Source organism: Bufo bufo, chromosome 1 (genome assembly GCF_905171765.1).
Source record: "Bufo bufo chromosome 1, aBufBuf1.1, whole genome shotgun sequence".
NCBI lineage: Eukaryota > Metazoa > Chordata > Amphibia > Anura > Bufonidae > Bufo > Bufo bufo.
The window spans coordinates 592,159,225-592,174,237 of NC_053389.1; the positions used below are offsets into that span (position 1 = coordinate 592,159,225).

General features: G+C 43.2%; 1 protein-coding gene across 7 annotated transcripts in view; it reads right to left on the reverse strand.

The window, feature by feature from the left end:
- The window catches only part of NRF1 (nuclear respiratory factor 1), a 79,181-nt gene extending 65,795 nt beyond the window's left edge, over window positions 1-13,386 (reverse strand). The window contains exons 1-2 of one of the 7 annotated variants that reach the window (XM_040413443.1): window positions 12,504-12,703; window positions 2,089-2,157 (exon numbers count right to left, since the gene is read on the reverse strand). In XM_040413443.1, the coding sequence (XP_040269377.1) occupies window positions 2,089-2,094 (6 nt within the window). In that variant the 5' untranslated portion in view covers window positions 2,095-2,157; window positions 12,504-12,703. Of the gene's footprint in view, window positions 1-2,088; window positions 2,158-12,503; window positions 12,705-13,311 lie in introns of those variants that run through there. The other 6 variants (XM_040413442.1, XM_040413447.1, XM_040413441.1 and 3 more) reach the window with 6 other exon arrangements.
- Between the last annotated feature and the right edge of the window lie 1,627 nt (window positions 13,387-15,013).

A 15,013-nucleotide genomic window follows, 5' to 3' on the forward strand; every position in this document is an offset into this window, starting at 1 on the left:
GAGGAGCAGTGACGAGCTTTACAATCCATAATTTTTCTAATAAGTTAAAAACCTCTTTTAGGGTACTTTCAGACTTGCGGCAAAGGATTGAGGCAGGCAGTTCCGGCGACGTATGCAAACTGATGGCATTTGTCATACGGATCAGGATCCTGATCCGTATGACAAATGCATTGAAATGCCGGATCCGTCCCTCCGGTGTCATTCGGAAAAACAGATCTGGCATAAAAAAAATTCACATTTTTTGTGGTCTGAGCATGCACAGACCGCAATGCCGGATCCGTTTTGCCAGAACACTCAGGGCAGGATCCGGCATTAATGTATTTCAATGGGAAAAAATTCTCATCTCAGGCAATGGGGGCATATCGCTGGGATATGACCCCATTGTCTTATAGGTGCGGGTCCCACCGCTAGGACCCACACCTATATCGAGAACGCTCCCATTCACTTCTATGGGAGAGGCGGGGATTAGCGCTTAGTGGTGGATGGACCCCGGGAAATCTGGGGTCCTCCAGCCACAGCGCTCCCCGTTCCGTTCGATATAGGTGCGGGTCCCAGCGGTGGGACCCGCACCTATCAGACAATGGGGGCATAGCCTAGCAATATGTCCCCATTGCCTAAGATGGGAATACCCCTTTAAGTTATTTGGAGCAGTTGATCCCTATAATATTTTTGTTCATCTTAGATTCATAAAATCATGTTTTTATGGGGAATGTTAAAAGCTCTGTGTGTTTTTTTCAAGGTTATGACAGAAGCATTAGGGTACTTTCACACTTGTGGCAGAGGATTCCAGCAGGATTCCTGATGGCATTTGTCAGACGTATCCGTCTGACAAATGCATTGAAATATCGGATCTGTCTCCAGTGTCATACGGAAAAACAGATCCAGTATTAACTTTTTTTGCATTTTTAAAGGTCTGCGCATTCACAGACAGGAAAGCCGGATCAGTTTTGCCGAAACACTAAATGCCGGATTCGGCATTACGGCAAGTGAGCAGTATTTTTGGCCGGAGAGAAAACTGTAGCATGCTGCAGTATTTTCTCAGTCTACAAAATGTAAGAGGGACTGAACTGATGCATCCTGAACGGATTCATTCAGAATGCATAAGGATAAAACTGATCAGTTCTTTTCCGGGATTGAGCCCCTAGGACGGAACTCAATACCGGAAAACAAAAACGCTAGTGTGAAAGTACCCTTAGCCTGGTCTATACTTTACACAGAGATATGGATTGATATTTCCATATAGCAGCATGTAGATAGTCATAATGATCAGCACAAAAATGTCCCACTGACTGCTGTGACAGGGGAGTGAAATCAGTGGCCACATTGTGGGGAATAGCTATTCCAGTTTATCTCTGCCATAAATGCTTAGTTCAGAGCGACGCCCCGCCATATTACTCGTCTTCCACCTCCCTGCCGTGTAACACACAGCCTCACACCCAATCCTACATTACATTACAGTCTTCTTATCACACGCCAACAGTAGCAAGTGAGAGGAGACTCAACTGCAAGTATTCCATGTCAGGCTTAGGGCTCATGCACATGAACGTATTTTCTTTCCGTGTCTGTTCCTTTTTTTGCTGATCTTGCGTGGAACCATTCATTTCAATGGGTCCACAAAAAACAAACAAAAAAAACACTGAAGTTACTCCGTGTGCATTCCATTTCCATATATCCGTTCCGCAAAAAAATAGAACGTCCTATTACACCGCGCAACAATGATTTTGCTACTGAGAGAAAAACGTGATTTATTACTAAAATGAGCACGCTGATTCCAATTATGAACTCGGAATTTGCCTGACATGTCTAGATTTTAACCCCTTTAAGACCCTGTGATTTTCCATTTTTCACTCCCCACCTTCCCATAGTCCTAACTTTTTTTTATTTTTCCATTCACATAGCCTTAATAGGGCTTATTTTTTGCGGGACAAGTTATACTTTCTAATGGCACCATTTACGGTTGCATACCATGTAGTAGGAAGCGGGGAAAAAAATCCAAATGGGGTAGAATTTGGAAAAAACGCAATTCTTATAACGGTTTTTATATATTTTTTTTACACTGTACACTATGCAGTAAAATTTACTTGTTACCTTCATATTCTCCAGGTCAGTACGGTTCCAACGATACCCCACTTGTATAATTTTTCTTGCGTTTAAATACTGAAAGAAAAATTAAATCCTTTGAGGAAAAAAAGTAGTTGAATTGAAAAAAAAAGGCAAATCCCCCCCCCCCCCCCCATTTGCCGTATGCCATTGTTATATTTTAATAGTATGGGCATTTTTGCAAGCGGCGATGCCCATGTTTTGTTTTTGTTTTCATTGTTTAAGTATTTTTATTTTAAGGGGGGTGATTTGAACTTTTTTTTTAAGTCACCTTGGATGACAGTGACTGACAATCATTCGATTGTCTATTGTGTTCATTGATGTCTATATAGACACCGTTGAACACTTAAAGGGAGTCTTTCACGCCGATTGACCCTATTAACAGACTTATGTCCACGGCATCCCCCCTATTAAAACTGTTCTTACCGTTAGTTCCCTGCTAGCATCGTTCGTCCGAAAAACACTTATTCCGTATGCAAATTAGGCTGTGAAGGTGCCCAGGGGCGGCCTTACAACGGCCGGTGCCCAGGCCCCTGGGTCATTTTCATACCAATCCACTCCCCCTCCGCCGCTTCTGCCCGCGGCAGATGGGCGGGCAGAAGCGGCGGAGGGGGAGTGGATTGGTATGAAAATGACCCAGGGGCCTGGGCACCGGCCGTTGTAAGGCCGCCCGTGGGCACCTTCACAGCCTAATTTGCATACGGAATAAGTGTTTTTCGGACGAACGATGCTAGCAGGGAACTAACGGTAAGAACAGTTTTAATAGGGGGGATGCCGTGGACATAAGTCTGTTAAATAGGGTCAATCGGCGTGAAAGACTCCCTTTAATTTGCACTATACCAATACAATGCTGTCACCTAGTGTCCTGTATTGGTATAGTCATCTAATAGGCACCGAAGCCTGATTGATCTAATAGGCTGAAGCCTCAATGTAACAGATTCCCCGATCTCAGCCACGGAACACAGTTACCGGAGCGGAAGTGCGCGACTTCCGCTTACGGACTGTGCAGATGCCATGGTCACATTTGACCATGGCATCTGAAAGGGAAAATGTATGGCTGATCGCATACATGTGCCGCGGGTCTCTGCTATTTAAAATAGCACGTGCGAGCAGGCACCATGTTTGGGGACCGGACTTCCGCTGTACATGTAGATCCCAAAGGGTTGAGGATTAAAGGGGTTAAGTTATACATGCAAAGCCTATTCAGTTATAATATTAATGCATTATATTGGAGATATTCCAATGGACATGTCCAGACCTGTCCGGACGCACTCAGGCTGATGTCAGCAGTAATTATATAAGGCAAGCTGGACAGATTTTGATAAAGTGATCTGTTACAGTGCTATCAGTTTTGAAACTTAAGATGGATAAAAGCAAATGTGTTAACGATCCAGACAATTTCTGATACATATGTGGCAAATACACTGCTTATGATCAGCGCAAGAATCTGACAAAGCGAGTGCATCTAACAGCTTGGGATGCATTTGTGCTAGTAGTGCAGAACTTCCTTGGGAACAGACGATCTGCAAACTATGCTGAATTAGTAGACAACATGCTTACAGCACATGAACAACTTGGCTGCCGAATGTAATTGACACGTCCGTATGATGGGTCTGCATCCGTTCCCCATTCATTCTCTATGGGGATGGAATGGATGCGGAGAGCACACTTTGTGCTCACCGCATCCGCATTTCCAGAGCGTGTCCCTGTTCTTCCTGGTCCACGGCTCCGGAAAAAAATAGAACATGTCCTATTCTTGTCCGCAATTGCGGACAAGAATAGGCAGCTCTATGGGGGTGCCGGCCAGGTGTATTGCAGATCCGCAATTTGCGGATCCACAATGCACTACGGACCTATGAATTGACTTTTTCCCACCCAATTTGGGACACGTAAGTGATGAACATGGAGAGCGGTTCCATAAAGATATTTCTACAATGGAGAACAGGTATCAAGGCCGCTGGAATCCCAACATGATGAGGGACTACTGCTGGTTTTTGCAACAGGAAAATATGACCGTTCACAAACCCAAAAGCAGATGCCTGAAGCACTTTTAACAGTATTGGGCCTTGCTCAAGTAAGACTTTTAAACTGAAAAACAAGATTTTTTGAAATTGTTATTCCATTACATTTTCATACACTATTTACTACGCAAACTTTGATGTAAATCAGGTAATTGTTGGAGTAAGACTTGTTCTGTTCAAAATTATTCAATGCTTTTTAAGTACTTAATTCATTGGGGCATACTTATGCATAGCACAATTTCATGACGCGTTACATTTCTGACTGGATTTGTAATCCGCACACTCAATTTAGTATAGGACAAATGGTTTTTGCCCAGTAGCAGACGAAAAGTTTTTTTTTGTTGCGTGGTGTTATTGTCCGCATTACGGACAAGGATAGTACTGCTCTATTATGGGGCCAGCGGTTCCGTTCCACAAAATACGGAACGCACACGGACGTCATGAGCCCTTACACTGAAAGCTGAAGCTAAATGGATTTTATTTTCCATTGTTACTTGAATCTTCTGCCCTCAGTAAAATCAATTACCGGAAAATAGGCGTTACATGTTTCTGGCCCACCTCATATACACATATACTGAACCTATAGTCTTACATAGGGTCATTTGGCATACAATTCATTACGTACCAGCATACTGTGCCACCACAGAAGAAAACGTTGACATAAAAGTATGCATTTTAGTACATGGAAATCTATGTACGGCTACATTTCTATAAATCTGATGAAAACCGGCCAAACAAAAAAGTAAACTAAACTAAACTCAGGCTACTTTCACACTTGCGTTGTTGTTATCCGGTATTGAGATTCAGCAGAGAACATCAATACCAGAAAAAGAAAATTTCCGTTTGGTCCTCATGCATTCTGAATGGAAAGAGATCCGTTCAGGATGTCTTCCGTTACAGCAGCATTGTGTTTTGTGACCAGACACAAAACCGCTGCAAGATACGGTTAAAAATGGATTAGACACTGAAAACAATGTACGTCAATGGTAATGGATCCGTTTTATATGAAGCCTAAAAAAAACAGATCCGGATCACCCATTGACTTTCAATGTATGTAGTAACAGATCATTTTTTTTCTGTTTTGATTTCACACAACTGCATCCTAACGGAACTGATGAATCCTATTGTGAAAAATCTAAACGGATCTGTTTAATTCCGATATTGGGATCCTCTGCTGGATCTCAATCCCGGAATTAAGAACGCAAGTGTAAAAGTAGCCTAAGGCCCCCTTCACACGGGCGAGTTTTCCACGCGGGTGCAATGCGTGAGGTGAACGCATTGCACCCGCACTGAATCCGGACCCATTCATTTCTATGGGGCTGTTCACATGAGCGATGATTTTCACGCATCACTTGTGCGTTGCGTGAAAATCTCAGCATGTTCTATATTTTGCATTTTTCACGCAACGCAGGCTCCATAGAAGTGTATGTGGCTCCGTGAAAATCGCAAGCATCCGCAAGCAAGTGCAGATGCGGGGTGATTTTCACGCACGGTTGCTAGGAGACGATCAGGATGGAGACCCGATCATTATAATTTTCCCTTATAACATGGTTATAAGGGAAAATAATAGCATTCTTAATACAGAATGCATAGTACAATGGGGCTGGAGGGGTTAAAAAATAATAATTTAACTCACCCCATCCACTTGTTCGCGCAGCCCGGCATCTCTTCTGTCTTTTTCTTTGCTGTGCACATGAAAAGGACCTGTGGTGACGTCACTGCACTCATCACATGGTCTGTCACATGATCCATCACCATGGTAAAAGACCATGTGATGAGTGCAGTGACGTCATCAAGGTCCTATTCCTCAAAGAAGAAGACAGAAAAGAAGCCGGGCTGCGCGAACAAGTGGATTAAGGCGAGTTAAATTATTTTTTAACCCCTCCAGCCCCATTGTACTAAGCATTCTGTATTAAGAATTCTATTATTTTCCCTTATAACCATGTTATAAGGGAAAATATTACAATCTACCCAGCATCTAACCCAAACCTGAACTTCTGTGAAGAAGTTCGGGTTTGGGTACCAAACATGCCGATTTTTCTCATGCGCGTGCAAAACGCATTACAATGTTTTGCACTCGCGCTGAAAAATCGTGCATGTTCCCGCAACACCCGTGTGAAACCAGCCTAAGGCTACTTTCATACTTGCAGCAGTTAGGGTACTTTCACACATGCGGCAGGACGGATCCGACAGGCTGTTCATCCTGTCGGATCAGTCCTTCAGCTATTTTGCCGTGCCACCGCTCCATCCCCATTGACTATAATAGGGACGGGGCGGAGCTCCGGCGCAACTCGGCGAAAGGCCGCCGGACTAAAAGTCCTGCATGTCCGACTTTTTAGTCCGGCGGCCTCTCACCGCGAACTGCGCTGGAGCTCTGCCCCGTCCCCATTATAGTCAATGGGGACAGAGCGGCGGCACGGCGAAATAGCGGAAGGACGGATCCGACAGGGTGAACAGCCTGTCAGATCCGTCCTGCTGCATGTGAGAAAGTACCCTAAACTAATTGGATGGATTTCTTGATAGATCTATCTATACAATAGTATCATTTCTGATGTAGGGCACAAACACAGTCTGGCAGCTATACCTCTTAAACATAAAACTTAGCTTTTAATGGATACTAGGCAATAAAAAGGTCACCAAGGAACATAACCACAATAAAGAAAGACGTAAGGAATAAACTACCAATTCAAAAAGCAAAAAGTACATGGTGCAAGATAGGCTTGGTGACAAAAGGTACTTACTACACAACAAGGTCGGCAGTTTATATGGTCCTACGTGACCGGAATACTCAAAAGTTCAATACAACAACAACCACGAGAGTATATATAATTCCTTACATGTAAAATATTTATTTATTAGTAATTAAAAAAGTGTACAAAACACTATCATGAATAACATATAGTACGAGTTTCCAAGGTTTTTTTGGTACTGCATCTATAGCGTTCAAGAACTAGACAGATATTGGGACACTTATGCACTTCAATTCAGCAGAGATTACTATACCCTGCGGTTTATTAGGTCATGCACATTGTGTTTCCCTCATATATTTATTTGTTACCTATGTGGATGTATTGTACTAGTAATTGAACGCTATAGATGCAGTACCAAAAAAAACTTGGAAACTCGTACTATATGTTATTCATGATAGTGTTTTGTACACTCTTAATTACTAATAAAAAAATATTTTACATGTAAGGAATTATATATACTCTCGTGGTTGTTGTTGTGTTGGTGACAAAAGGGTAAAGTTTTCAAAAATAAGGGGGTTAGAGGGAAGCAGCCAGCTACCCCTTGATATACCTGAAATAACCCCTATAAACAGAGTAATACCATGATGGTGCATGGACTCTAACGAAACCTATCCCTGGTACACCCTAAAACAGGACAGGTAATATCTGATGAATGGGGATCCGGCTCCTGGCACTGCCACCGATCAGCATGCCAAGCACAGTGCAGTAATAGTGGCTGTGCTTGGTATTGCAGCCCAGATCCAGACTTACTAATGTTTCTTTGCCTAGAAAGCATTCCATTTACTAAAAAACCATTTTCTATTCCTGTTCATTTTGAGGTCAAGAATAGGCAATTGAAATATTGTGCGGGACCTGCGGAAGGGAAAATGTGTTTTCTTGATCTGCTATTTGCAAAACTGATACGGTCGTGTGCATAAGGCCTAAAAGGGCCTCTTACGCGGACCTATAATTACGCCAAATATTGAGGATAAGTTTGTATAAACGCCCGTTCCTGGCAATTTGCCTGTGTAAGGGGAAAACAGCCTTGTTTTTTTTATGCAGTTTCTAAAGCCAAAACCAGAAAATTCACTTGAATAGGACTAGGTACCTCTCAACCTCAAAGAGACATACCGACGGGTTATTTGGCTTCATATTAAAAGGAAAGTGTTATCAGTAAATGACAATTTAAATCCCGTTTTTACGTTAAACCCATTTTTAAAGAATTTTTGGCAATATTTTTAATTTTCCATGTCACAAGCTACAGTTAAGGCTACTTTCACACTGCCGTTTCTGGGTCCACCTGTGAGATCCGTTTCAGGGCTCTCACAAGCGGCCCCAAACGGATCAGTTTAGCCCCAATGCATTCTGAATGGATAAGTATCCGTTCAGAAGGCATCAGTTTGGCTCCTTTCTGCTCTGGAGGCGGACACCAAAACGCTGCTTGCAGCGTTTTGGTGTCCGCCTGACGATGCAGAGCCAAACGGATCCAAATATGTTGCAATTGTAAACGGATCCATCCCCCATTGACTTTCAATGTAAGTCAGGACGGATCCGTTTGACTTACACTTAGACTTTTTTTTTTGACAGAGTAATGCAGACGGATCCGTACTGAACGGATCTAAGCGTTTGCATTATAGGTGCGGCTCCGTCTGTGCAGATACCAGACGGATCCGCACCTAAACGCAGGTGTGAAAGTAGCCTAAAGAAAACATCCTAAAATCTTGCAGGTCAGTTTTAGCTCAGGTCAGTAAAAGCCTAATAGGTGCCACTTCTTTATCACAGGCTAGACTGCAATGACATTATCTATAGATAACACAGGATTCACCATTAACAATAGGCGATATCACAGCTTATCTACTCCTTCCTGACCTCTGCACAGATCACACAGCATGCCTAAAAAAAAACTCCCATAGGAAAAAAATATATACACTACTCACAAAAAGTTAGGAATATTTGGCTTGTGGGTGAAATTTCAGGATGAACCTAAAATGCACTCTAACCTTTACAGGTGGGTTTAATGTGACCTTCTCTAAACTTTTGAATGCACATGTCCAACTGTTCAATGTTTCAGTATTTTTTACACAACTTGCTGTAAGGAGCTTAATGGCAAAATTCACACCAGGTGTTTGATCCATGAAACGCCCAATAAATTTCCTGGTTCAATTAGAATTGGTATTTGAACAGTCCTCCTCATCATGCTGTTCACATTTTGACATCATGAGACCAAGTTGACACCTAACAATTGATCCACAGTACCTCGCCATTGCGAGAATTCAAGCAGGATGTTCTCAGACTGAAGTGGCCACTTAGAGTGTCATCAACTGGTTGTATCAGCGCTACAGAGAGACGGGAAGAGTCACAGAAAGGCATAGAAGTGGACGTTTTTTGGCCACATCCCACACTGATGACCGCTTCATTGTGACCAATGCCCTGCGGAACCGGACGATGAATGCCACACAACTCCAGGTACATTTAAGGGAGGCGAGAGGCACCCAAGTGTCACGTCAGACCATTCAAAACAGTTTACATCGGTGTGGGCTGCATGCTAGACGACCTGCAAGGGTACCTGACCACAGGCATCATCGTCTTGCATGGACCAGGGAGTATCTACGCTGGACGAGGGACCAGTGGGCTTCAGTGCTGTTCACTGATGAAAGTCGATTCACGGTGAGCAGAAACGATGGCCGCCAATGATGTTGGAGACATCAAGGAGAGCGCTATGCATCAGCCACTGATGAGCCTTTGGTGGAGTTACAGAGTGGGCAGGTGTGTCTAGTCAATACAGAACTGTCCTACACTTTGTGAATGGTACAGTGACAAGACCATACTACTTCAATAACATCATTAATCCAGTCATTGTGCCTCTGCATGAACAACACAGGCATCATTTCATCTTCACAGACGACAATGCACAAGCTCATCGAGGTTGCATCATTAGTGAATGGCTGCTGGAGAATGGGGGACCTAAAATGGAGTGGCCTGCACTTTCTCCAGTCCTGAATCCCATTGAAAACGTATGGGATCAGCTGAGTCGCCATGTAGAGGCTGGTAACTCTGTACCCCAGAACCTCAATGACCTGAGGGCCGCCCTTCAAGAAGAGTAGGATGCCATGCCTCAGCAGACAATAAGATGACTTCTGAACAGCACGAGACGTCGTTGTCAAGCTGTAATTGATGCTCAAGGCCACATGACAAAGTTATTGAGACACTAACATTTTTGTGGCGGTATACCCACCACTGGTGTGGGCTTTTGTTTCAATGAATTGTTTGAGATGAGGAAATCACCATTGCTGCTTCTACTTGCCCTACTTTCATGATCTAATATCACTGGAGCGTGAACTTTTTGTTTTCCATAAAATTCACCCAAAAGCAAAATATCTCTAACTTTTTGTGAGTAGTGTATATCAAAAAATAAACAGAGGTTAGAAAAAAAATGACGTGTGTTACTATCTGGTTTTAACTAGCAATATTAGGTGACATTTCCTATAAAGGGGTTTTCCAAGGATTTTATACCGATGACTGATCCTCAGGATAGATCATCAGTGGTGCAGCTCAAGTGAATAGGTTTTAGCTGTGATACCATCACCATCTAAGGCTACTTTCACACTGGCGTTTTGGCTTTCCGTTTGCGAGATCTGTTGAGGGCTCTCCCAAGCGGTCCAAAACGGATCAGTTTTGCCCTAATGCATTCTGAATGGAAAAGGATCCGCTCAGTTTGCCTCCGCTCTGCCTCCATTCCACTTTGGTATCCTTCTGACGAAACTGAGCCAAACAGATCCGTTCTGACACAATGTAAGTCAATGGGGACGGATCCGTTCTCTCTGGCACAATAGAAAACGAATCCGTCCTCTTTTGACTTTCAATGGAGTTCATGACGGATCCGTCTTGGCTATGTTACAGATAATACAAACGGATGCGTTCTGAACGGATGCAGATGGTTGTATTGTCTGAACGGATCCGTCTGTGCAGATCCATGATGGATCCGCACCAAACGCGAGTGTGAAACTAGCCTAATGGACAGTGATGCGCTGGTTAAAAGGGTTGTTTCACTTCAGCAATTGGCATTTATTCAGCAGATAAAGTTAATAAAAGTGGAAAATGGAGATGTAATTTCAGAATTTCACTTTTTTGGCAGATTTTCCATTTTAATCATTTTTTTCAGCTAACAGAGCAAGGGTTAACAGCCAGACAAAACTCTCAATATTTATTGCCCTGATTCTGTAGTTTACAGAAACACCCCATATGTGCTCATAAACTGCTGTATGGCCACACGGCAGGGCGCAGAAAAAAAAGGAACGCCATATGGTTTTTGGAAGGCAGATTTTGAAGCCCCCCTGATGCACCCCTAGAGTAGAAACTCCAAAAAAGTAACCCCATTTTGGAAACTACAGGATAAGGTGGCAGTTTTGTTGGTACTATTTTAGGATACATATGATTTTTGGTTGCTCTATATTACACTTTTTGTGAGGCAAGGTAACAAATAGCTGTTTTGGCACAGTTTTTATTTACAATGTTCGTCTGACAGGTTAGATCATGTGATATTTCTATAGAACAGGTTGTTACGGACGCGACAATACCAAATATGACTACTTTTTTTACGGTGTTCACCTGAGGGGTTAGGTCATGTTATACTTTAATAGAGCAGGTTGTTACGGACGTGGCAATACCTAATGTCTACTTTCTTTTATTTAAGTTTTACATAATAATGTTTTTTGAAATCATGTTTTAGTGTCTCCATATTCTGAGAGTCAGTTTTTTTTATTTTTTGGGCGATTTTCTTATGTAGGGGCTCCTTTTTTACAGGATGAGGTGACTGCTTTATTAGTACCATTGTGTGGGACATACGCCTTTTTGATCACTTCATGTTGCATTTTTTGTGATGTAAGGTGACAAAAATGGCTTTTTTTTTTTTTTTTTTTTTTTTACACAGTTTATTTTTTTTATGGTGTTTATCAGACAGGGTGGATCATGGGATATATTTATAGAGCCGGCAGTCACGGACGCGGCAATACCAAATATGTCTATTTTATTTTTTTCATTACTTAATTAGGGGATTTTTTTATTTCAAATTTTTTTTTTTTTACATTTGTTTTATAAAACACAATTTTTTTATTTTACACTTTGTGGCCCCCATAAAGGTCATACAAGACCTCTGGGGGACATTTGACTTCATTTTTTTTAGGGCTCATGCACACAGCCGTGCCCGTATCACAGCCTGCAAGCAGCGGGTCCGCAATATGCAGGCGCCGGCCGTGTGCTCACCGCACAGATGCGGACCCATTCACTTGAATGGGTCAGCAATCTAGAATGTTCCTCTTCGTGCCTCCGCACCGCAAAAAAAAATAAAAAATTAAAATAGAACATTTCAAGTTGAACGAGTCCAGATCTGTCTGCGGCAGCCGCACAGATGGTCCCTGTGCATTGGGGAACGCAAATTGCGGTACCCAAAGCGCAGTACGGCTGTATTCAAGAGGCCTTAAAGAACTGTGATCTTTACATTTTTCCATGTCAATATCTATATTTAAACAAACCCTATAAAATCCTGCACTGGCCACTAATCCTAATAATAGGCGCCACTTCTTGGTCTGAACAGATCACTTTACTGCAGTTATCTGCTCATCATTACAGACAGGATTAGGGTGACAGGTATCACCTCTGCGTATAGATAAGACAGGATCCACCATTGACAATAGGGGATTGTCAGATGTTATCTCTTCTTTCCTTGTACGATGACCTCTGCACAGGGCACACAGCATGCCTAGAAGACTCTGCCATAGAAGTCAATGGGATGTGTTTTGCTATCTGGCAGAAGAAAACGGTGACATATCTTTACACGGCGGATCGGCAGGGGTCCCGGGAGTCAGCCCCCAATACTACACATTTTAACCGTGTGGTAAATGGAGGGGCAGAACCGGTCACTAGTAGCGCCAGAGACAATATGATTACCCGTATCAACCAACAATTGGGCCTCCATACTCTTCCCCTATAGCAGCTATAGGTCCAAGCAGCTGAAGCCCTGCAGACACAGATCACTGTATACGGTGCATCACATACAACAGGGAGGGCGGCAGGGTGAAGGGTTAATACAATGGGCTGTGCTGCAGGCGGCATGTCTATGCCCCCATTCACACAGCCGGTCCTGCACATGATGCAGCATCCAGACCCCAGGGACTGCACCGTCATATACGTGCACGGGTCCGGCCTGGTCTGCAGCCAGCACAACACCCTGCAAGAGGCCACCCCAAATAAGAGCACGTTCACACGGGCCTAGCTAGGCCTGCGGCCTCCTCCCCGCCTTTTCCTGGCGCTCCAGCCGTTTCCCATCACCCGACTTCCCGCAGTTATCCCCGACAAGCGCTGTGCGGGGCGGAGCTGCTGGCTGAGCCCCGGAGCCCGAGCTCCGTGTTGCGGCTGCGCCAGCAGGGCTGAGATAGCTGGAGATTGCGCGGTAGGGCACTCACCTCAGAGCGGCTGCGCTACAGCGAGCCTGCGCCGTGACACTAAAGCAAAGACCTCTCTGAGCTGCAATGGCTGCGGGAGCCCACGCTACACACGACCAGAGCTGCAGCTGCGTCAGTAGCGTGGTGACGTCACGGCTGAGCTTAGTCCACGTAGCGGCCTGCTCTGTCGGCCATTGGGAGAAGGTCACAAGCGGCTCTGTACTAGTTGTGGGAGCTTGTGTCCTGCCAGAGCTCACCTTATCAGTTACATGAGGGGAATGCTCTCCTGTCATAGTGGTTCTATCTATGTATGTATCTATCTCTCATATCTAATATCTATCTATCTTATATCTATCTATCTCATATCTATATATATATATATATCTATCTATTTCATATCTTTCTATCTATCTATTATCTATCTCATATCTATCTATTTCATATCTTTCTATCTATCTATCTATCTATCTATCTATCTATCTATCTATCTAATATCTATATATCTATCTATCTAGAAAATGAATATTCCACAGCACTCCAGAAAAGTAAAATAGATGTGACTTTTATTCACCAACGCAACTGCTTGAGGAAGGTTCCAGTGTGCGGACCGAAACGTTGCGTTGGTGAATTAAAGTCACATCTATTTTACTTTTCTGGAGTGCTGTGGAATATTCATTTTCTGCATTTTTGGAGATTGGATCACTTCAACCAGTGCAGTTTCTAGGTAAAATTTCTCTCAGGGCGAGTGTCAAAAGAACTCCCCCTCCCCCATCAAAACTGCTCGATGAAATCATATCAGAAGAGTACTTGCAACCGTCTCACCATATATATATTTTTTTATGCTTAACACAAGATTTATTGAGAGCAAAAGAAAATCATAAATTACTGCTTAAACTGCTAAAAGTCACAGGCATCTGCAGTGTTATTGTCAAGAATATAATCCCAATTTGGAGATCCAGTCATGTTTGTTTATTGTAATAACCCCATAAGAATGAGAAAACACATAAAATATATGTAATTTATTGACAGAATCAAATAATATAAATAGATGACACAAAGCACCAAGGTAAAGGAGGGTGGGACGCCCCATGTGGCGGGATCATGAACAACCACCCTCACCTACACCCAACTAACAAGGAAAGGAGGGTCACAGCCCCGGGTATAAAGCCACATCAATTTGGGAAAGCGGTAAGCTTGCCCAAAGTAACATATGAGCATATGTCTGCTACATGCAAATAAAAATGAAAATAAAATTGAATGAAAATAAAATGTGGTCACACCTAGCAAGCTTACCCACCCTGGTAACATAGATGGCCACCTGAAGAGTACAGTGGCCAAATTAGAATAGATGAAGGCGGTAAGGAGGTCGAAGCCTCTCCAGGCGAAACATGCGTTGAGGTGCAGCTTTGGTCACAGACTCTGGGTTCCGGCACACTATGGGTAATATATGCTTTGCTTTTCGCTAGGACATTTGCTACCATACTGTTACTGCTTACACTTAGCACCCTTGCCCTGCCTTCATCTATTCTAATTTGGCCACTGTACTCTTCAGGTGGCCATCTATGTTACCAGGGTGGGTAAGCTTGCTAGGTGTGACCACATTTTATTTTCATTCAATTTTATTTTCATTTTTATTTGCATGTAGCAGACATATGCTCATATGTTACTTTGGGCAAGTTTACCGCTTTCCCAAATTTATGTGGCTTTATACCCGGGGCTGTGA